Source organism: Stenella coeruleoalba, assembly GCF_951394435.1.
Source record: "Stenella coeruleoalba genome assembly, chromosome: X".
NCBI lineage: Eukaryota > Metazoa > Chordata > Mammalia > Artiodactyla > Delphinidae > Stenella > Stenella coeruleoalba.
This window is the reverse complement of record NC_137152.1, coordinates 108106211-108114656: the sequence shown is the minus strand read 5'-3', so window position 1 is coordinate 108114656 and position 8446 is coordinate 108106211. Positions and strand designations below refer to the sequence as shown.

The 8446-nt window shown below is 41.7% G+C and overlaps 1 protein-coding gene across 1 annotated transcript; it reads left to right on the top strand.

Annotated features, from left to right (window-relative positions):
• Positions 1–418: 418 nt before the first annotated feature.
• On the top strand, positions 419–3181 carry USP26 (ubiquitin specific peptidase 26; the record flags this gene model as incomplete). The annotated part of the gene is made up of 1 exon (XM_079911017.1): positions 419–3181. One exon carries the CDS (start codon positions 419–421, stop codon positions 3179–3181), a length of 2763 nt encoding a protein of 920 aa, XP_079767143.1.
• Positions 3182–8446: the final 5265 nt, after the last annotated feature.

Genomic DNA, 8446 nt, shown 5'->3' with positions numbered 1-8446 from the left:
CATACGCTTGAGACACTGTTCATTGTGCTCTTCAGCTGTGTACTGAAAGTCTTCCAAGTGTTTAACGATTTCAGTTGAAGTGTGGAAATTAATCAGAATGGAGTCTAGTATTGCAGTGGAAAGAAGATTTAGTGTATGGGAGTAGAGTTTGAGTTCTATCCAGGCATTTCTCTGATAGCTTAAATAATTTTTCTTGATTTTCTTTACAGTAGCGGTCTTGCTTCGGGAATCAAGGCTCTGCCTTCATTCAACCGTGGACAGTTCTCGAAGCATATTGGTTTTATCACTAAGATCATTCTACATAGAGAACTAAAGAACTATTTCTTTGGTGTTGTCTCCAGAGGCGAATTAGCCAACAAATTGAAACTTTAAGATTGTCGATAATTCAGGATAAGTGAATTTTATTTGTAAAGAAATCATGGCTGCTGTAATTGTACGTGGTTTGGTCCGAATAGGCAGCAAGAAAACTAAGGTGTCCAAAGTGAGAGAAGCATGCATTGAAATAGTGGAAAGAGAGAGGAATGTTATATTGGTTGTCTATTTCAATACTGGAGCATACGCAAGTTTTCAGCTAAGTAATAATATTGAAGACATCGACCTTAGACCCTCTGGAGAAGACCAAAATTATCTGCATTTACGTTTACAGACTAATGACTTATTGATTATTGAAAAATTATCCTCCGGAGATGCCGAAAATTTGAAGAAGTTCCTGGATAGAGTCCATCCTCAACCACCCGTAAGACCTGATAGGGATGGGAGTATCTTTGCCAGTACAACAACACAGAAGGCAGGTGGCAAAACTGCATCTCACAAAATACGTAGGACGTCAAGTAGTCAGTCATTTAAGAAAGAAAGAAATGAAACACCTGATGATAAGGAGATGCCTTTGTGTGCATCAGAATTGTCAACATTTACCTGTGAAGAGTTATTAGAAAAGGAATATGGGAAGAGGAGGCCATCATCTGGCTCAGAGATGAATAAGATTTTCCTGCAAGAGGATACCTGTTCGGAAGGAACGGTATCAAAGATGTACCCCTTGAGATATGTAAGCCTCAAACAGAGAGAATTAATATTAAAAGGGTTAAAACAGAATAAGGAATTTGAACTTGGACCTTCGTTCAAGATCGATTTTAGTGGAAAACATTACCTAGATGTCAGTGATCTTCTCCAAAGAGTGTCTGAGAAAATATATTTAGCATTTCTGTCAGAGTTGAAGTACGGTGAGGATGACCCAGAGTGGGGCAAACTCCAGATGATCTTTGACTTTTACTCAGAGAAACTATATCAAGGCTTCCCCAACTTGGGAAACACCTGTTACATGAATGCAGTTTTACAGTCCTTACTTTCGATTCCATCATTTGCTAATGATTTACTCAATCAGGACTTCTTACAGGGTGAAACTCCCCTTGATGCCCTTAGCATACGCTTGGTGCAGCTGCTTGTTTTGAAAGATATTTATAACATAAAAATCAAGGAGAAGTTACTTGTGAATTTTAAAAACACCATTTCAGCAGTTGCAGAGATATTCTCTGACAACGCGCAGAATGATGCGTATGAGTTTTTAGGTCATTGTTTAGATCAGATTAAACAAAACATGAGAAAATTAAACACAATTCGGAAGATTAAGATTGAATCTGAGGAAGGTAATTCACCTCAGCAGGTTTCTGCTGGTAGTGCTGACACCAAGGTGCTTGTTTGCCCTGTCGCCAGTAATTTTGATTTCGAGTTGCTGCGCTCAACTAGTTGCAAATCCTGTGGGCAAATTGTCCTTAAGGCAGAGGCAAACAATTCACTTTCGGTCAGTCTTCCCCAGAGAGAAAAAGCACGTCCCTTGTCTATTCAATCTAGTTTTGATCTTTTCTTTGAAGCAGAAGAGCTTGAGTATAAATGTGAGACGTGTAAGCACAGGAGTTCTGTTGCAGTGCATAAATTCAGTAGGCTACCCAGGGTCCTTATTGTGCATCTGAAACGCTATAAATTTAGTGAGTCTGGGTCCTTAAGGAAGGATGACCAAAAAGTCATTATTTCCAAATACTTAAAGTTATCTTCCCATTGCAATGAAACTACCAAACCACCGCTTCCCTTAAGCAAGAATGCACCTCTTACTGATTTCCAAGTCTTAGAACTCTTTAAGAAGATGAACTCTGAAGCCATCAGTTCATCGACAGCTTCAACAAAGCAGACCTCAGAATCCAAGGATTCTTTGACTCCACACATTAGATCAGAAAAAGAGTCTGAACCACAAACATGCCAGACTCTTCATAAAGCTTCAAGCTTCAAGCAGGAGCAAGGAGACATGGGAGAAGATTCTAAACTAAATATAATAGAGTCCACATTGGTAAACTTAAGACATAGAGCAGCCATTGCAAGAGAGCTATTAGCAGTAGGCTTAATGAGGAATCTGGAAGACAGCTCCCTTTCTCTGAAAGGTACACCCACCAGCAGCCCAGATACATATCACAAAGTGGCTAAAAGTCGAAAAGGAAATAAATACAAGAGAACCAATATATCTGCAGATTTTGAGAGCATGCCTGAGACCACCGAAGAATTTTGTAAAGGTAAAAAACCCAGAATTTCAGAAGAATCTTACCAAGTGCCTGAAGAGACCCAGCAGTGTGGAGGGATAAGACTCTTTGAACAAGACCTTGGTCTTCTATTGATTCGGAGCCTTTCAGGCCCCGATGCCCAGTGGCACACAGATAAATGCAGACCTACGCAATTAAATTTCCAGGGAACCAAGGTGAGTTCCCGAGGTGTCTTGGGTTCCAATAAATATTCTGGAAGAAAGGGCTCTTCAGATGTGGCGAAGACAAAATCTTCAGCCAGGAAACCAAAAATAGAAGCCGAGATGAGAGAAAGTCATGACTATCGGCTCATTGGTATTATCAGCCATATTGGAAAGACGCCTAACACCGGACACTATGTCAGCGATGCCTACAACTTTGACAGGCAAGTGTGGTTCTCTTACAGTGATCTAAACGTATCAAGTACCCAAGAGGCCCCAGTGCAGGAGGCTAGGCTTCAAACCGGGTACGTCTTCTTTTACATGCACAATGAGATCTTTGAAGAGCTGTTGGGAAAGAAAGAGAACTCCCAGCCTCATAGCACAAAGGAAGCAGTAGTCAAAGTAGACCCAGAAGTAGTAAAAGAAGTAGCCTCCGACTCACATACATCTCCTTAACATCTTTGACTATCACTTGGAAGGAAAACTTTGAACTCTAGCTAAACATGAAGAGGCAGTTAGCATCTACAACCAAAGTTAAGCGAAACACTTACTTAGAAATAAATAAATTACTTACTTACTTAGTATAATAAATAAATAATTACTTACTTAGAAATAAATCTCTGTTCTAACCCTGATACAAAAACCTCAACCCCACAGTTCCAGCTGATAAAAATTCATCTCTCCTACTAGACCAGAACTGTGCTTTCCACATTCTAATGCTGTGGACTTTAAGTGTGGTCCTCAAACCAGTACCATAAGGAACATGGAAGGACTCGTGAGAAATGCAATTTCTTGATTCCACCATGGACCCACTGATTCAGAAACTCTGGGGAGGGAGGTTGCAAACTGATGGAGAAACACTTTTGTAGTGAGTAAAGTATCTTGGTGCTGTTGTATGTTTCAGTTGTTTATGTTTTGTAAAGAGGTTTCATTGCATTTTTTGTTTCTTATATTCATGTATGCTTTTCCTTCGTATACTTATTATGATCAAAACAGGCACACACAATTATTCTTCTGATGAGCATACTCAGTGATTTGATGGGAAAAAATAGTTTCTGAAGTCCTGGCAAAACAAATGAAAAAACCACTTGCTGAGCCCCTGGCAATGAGACAATAGTTGCTGGGGTCTTGGCAATAAATACTAAATGAAACTGGTAGTTTATGAATCCTCCTGGGCGTACATAGATGAGACTGAACACCATATCAAGTCTCCAAATTGTTTGCTAAATTCCTTCTTTTCCTCAATGCCAAAGGAGCTATATACCATCAAGTTTAAACCTTGAGGATAGGGAAGTTGACTTGCCTTCAAGAAACTGAACACCTTTTCCTGTTTGTCTGCTAACAAACAGTTCTTGGTGATCTAAGCCCACCATGCCATTTTGGTCTTATCAGAGGGGCACTTGCATTGCCTAAAAGGAACATTGATTACCAGAACTTCATCTGAAGCCTTGGACAATCTTCACTCAACATTATAAGACTAATTCCAAATTTGTTTACATAACTGTAACTTACAGTATGGTGGCCTTATTCCCTGAATTAATAAACAATGAATGCTTTAAAGTGTACTTGTAGGATTTGAAAGTCTTGTTACTGATTTGATACAATGTCAAAAAACTTGTGCCTGGATATGATCTGATTCTGGTTAAAAGCCTGATGGATCCTGAGGTGGTCATATTCTGTAATTTATGTCATTCAGGGATTTAGTAATTCTGATATTAAGCTCGTGCCTTCTCTGTAATTTAGCCTTTTGCTGTCTTTGAGGCAGTGAGTCTGTAATGCCTTGTACCTTTGTTATTAATAAATGACTTGTACTAAGAGGATTTCTCACATCATATAAAAGGAATGAACGTTCAGTCCCACCTTTACCAAAATGGGCGTGTCCCCTTGTGTATGGGGTACAGTTTTAGTACAGCTGTATTAATCCAAGAGCTTGTTGATGCTCTTAATCCTGAATAGCCTTAAAGAGGTGAACGGGAATTCAGTGGTGTGGGAAAGTTTAAAAATGCCCTCTAGAGATAGGAGGGGGAAGATGGCGGAAGAGTAAGACGCAGAGATCACCTTCCTCCTCACAGATACACCAGAAATACATCTACACATGGAACAACTCCTACAGAACACCTACTGAACGCTAGCAGAAGACCTCAGACCTCCCCAAAGGCAAGAAACTCCCCACGTACCTGGGTAGACAAAAGAAAAAAGAATAAACAGAGACAAAAGGATAGGGACGGGACCTGCACCAGTGGGAGGGAGCTGTGAAGGAGGAAAGGTTTCCACACACTAGGAAGCCCCTTCATGGGCAGAGACTGCAGGTGGCGGAGGGGGAAAGCTTCGGAGCCGCGGAGAGGGAAAGCTTCAGCGCTGCGGAGGAGAGCACAGCAACAGGAGTGCGGAGGGCAAAGCGGGGAGATTCCCGCACAGAGGATCGGTGCCAACCGGCACTCACCAGCCCGAGAGGGTTGTCTGCTCACCCGCCGGGGTGGGCGGGGCTGGGAGCTGAGGCTCGGGATTCGGAGCTTAGATCCCAGGGAGAGGACTGTGGTTGGCTGTGTGAACACAGCCTAAAGGGGTTAGTGCACCACAGCTAGCCGGGAGGGAGTCCGGGAAAAGGTCTGGAGCTGCCGAAGAGGCAAGAGACGTTTTCTTCCCTCTTTGTTTCCTGGTGCGCGAGGAGAGGGGATTAAGAAGGCTGCTTAAAGGAGCTCCAGAGACAGGCGCGAGCCGCGGATAAAAGCGCGGACCCCAGAGACAGGCATGAGACGCTAAGGCTGCTGCTGCCGCCACCAAGAAGCCTGTGTGCGAGCACAGGTCACTATCCACACCCACTTCTGGGGAGCCTGTGCAGCCCGCCACTGCCAGGGTCCCGGGATCCAGGGACAACTTCCCCGGGAGAACGCATGGTGTGACTCAGGCTGGTGCAACGTCACGCCGGCCTCTGCCGCCACAGGCTCGCCCCGCACTCCGTACCCCTCCCTCCCCCTGGCCTGAGTGAGCCAGAGCCCCCGAATCAGCGGCTCCTTTTACCCCGTCCTGTCTGAGTGAAGAACAGATACCCTCCTGTGACCTACATGCAGATGCGGGGCCAAATCCAAAGCTGAACCCCGGGAGCTGTGCAAACAAAGAGGAGGAAGGGAAAGCTCTCCCAGCAGCCTCAGGAGCAGCGGATTAACTCTCCACAATCACCATGATGCACCCTGCATCTGTGGAATACCTGAAGAGACAGCGAATCAACCCAAATTGAGGAGGTGGACTTTGAGAGCAAGATTTATTATTTTTTCCCCCTTTCCTCTTTTTGTGAGTGTGTATGTGTATGCTCCTGTGTGAGATTTTGTCTGTATAGCTTTGCTTTCACCATTTGTCCTAGGGTTCTATCCATCCGTGTTTTTTTTTTGTTTGTTTTCTTTAAAAAAATTATTTTTCGTAATAATTATTTTTTATTTTAATAACTTTATTTTATTTTATCTTACTTTATTTTAATTTATCCTCTTCCTTCCTTCCTTCATTTCTTTCTTTCTTTCTTTCTTTCTTTCTTCTTTTTCTCCCTTTTATTCTGAGTGGTGTGGATGAAAAGCTCTTGGTGCTGCAGCCAGGAGTCAGTGCTGTGCCTCTGAGGTGGGAGAGCCAAATTCAGGACACCGGTCCACAAGAGACCTCCCAGCTCCATAATATGAAATGGCGAAAATCTCCCAGAGATCTCCATCTCAACACCAGCACCCAGCTTCACTGAATGACCAGCAAGCTACAGTGCTGGACATCCTATGCCAAACAACTAGCAAGACAGGAAAACAACCCCACCCATTAGCAGAGAGGCTGCCTAAAATCATAATAAGGCCACAGATACCTCAAAACACACCACCAGACGTGGACCTGCCACCAGAAAGACAAAATCCAGCCTCATCCACCAGAAAACAGGCACTAGTCCCCTACACAAGGAAGCCTACACAACCCACTGAACCAACTTTAGCCACTGGGGACAGACACCAAAAACAACGGGAACTACGAACATGCAGCCTGCAAAAAGGAGACCCCAAACACAGTAAGATAAGCAAAATGAGAAGACAGAAAAACACACAGCAGATGAAAGAGCAAGATAAAAATCCACCAGAACTAACACATGAAGAGGAAATAGGCAGTCTACCTGAAAAAGAATTCAGACTAATGATAGTAAAGATGATCCAGAATCTTGGAAGTAGAATAGAGGAAATGTAAGAAACATTTAACAAGGACCTAGAAGAACTAAAGAGGAAACAAGCAATGATGAACAACACAATAAATGAAATTAAAAATACTCTAGATGGGATCAATAGCAGAATAACTGAGGCAGAAGAACGGATAAGAGACCTGGAAGATAAAATAGTGGAAATAACTACTGCAGAGCAGAATAAAGAAAAAAGAATGAAAAGAACTGAGGACTGTCTCAGACACCTCTGGGACAACATTAAATGCACCAACATTCAAATTATAGGGGTTCCAGAAGAAGAAGAGAAAAAGAAAGGGACTGAGAAAATATTTGAAGAGATTATAGTTGAAAACTTCCCTAGTATGGGAAAAGAAATAGTTAATCAAGTCCAGGAAGCACAGAGAGTCCCATACAGGATAAATCCAAGGAGAAACACACCAAGACACATATTAATCAAACTGTCAAAAATTAAATACAAAGAAAACATATTAAAAGCAGCAAGGGAAAAACAACAAATAACACACAAGGGAATCCCCATAAGGTTAACAGCTGATCTTTCAGCAGAAACTCTGCAAGCCAGAAGGGACTGGCAGGACATATTGAAAGTGATGAAGGAGAGAAACCTACAACCAAGATTACTCTCCCCAGCAAGGATCTCATACAAATCTGATGGAGAAATTAAAACCTTTACAGACAAGCAAAAGCTGAGAGAGTTCAGCACCACCAAACCAGCTTTACAACAAATGATAAAGGAAATTCTCTAGGCCAGAAACACAAGAGAAAGAAAAGACCTACAATAACAAACCCAAAACAATTAAGAAAATGGGAACAGGAACATACATATCGATAATTACCTTAAATGTAAATGGATTAAATGCTCCCACCAAAAGACACAGACTGGCTGAATGGATACAAAAACAAGACCCATATATATGCTGTCTACAAGAGATCCACTTCAGACTTAGGGACACATACAGACTAAAAGTGACAGGATGGAAAAAGATATTCCATGCAAATGGAAACCAAAAGGAAGCTGGAGTATGAATTCTCATATCAGACAAAATAGTCTTTAAAATAAAGACTATTACAGGAGACAAAGAAGGACACTACATAATGATCAAGGGATCGATCCAAGAAGGAGATATAACAACTGTAAATATTTATGCACCCAATATAGGAGCACCTCAATACATAAGGCAAATACTAACAGCCATAAAAGGGGAAATCGACAGTAACACATTCATAGTAGGGGACTTTAACACCCCACTTTCACCAATGGACAGATCATCCAAAATGAAAATGAATAAGGAAACACAAGCTTTAAATGATACATTAAACAAGATAGACTTAATTGATATTTATAGGACATTCCATCCAAAAACAACAGAATACACATTTTTCTCAAGGGCTCATGGAACATTCTCCAGGATAGATGATATCTTGGGTCACAAATCAAGCTTTGGTAAATTTAACAAAATTGAAATTGTATCAAGTATCTTTTCCAACCACAATGCTATGAGACTAGATATCAATTAAAGGAAAAG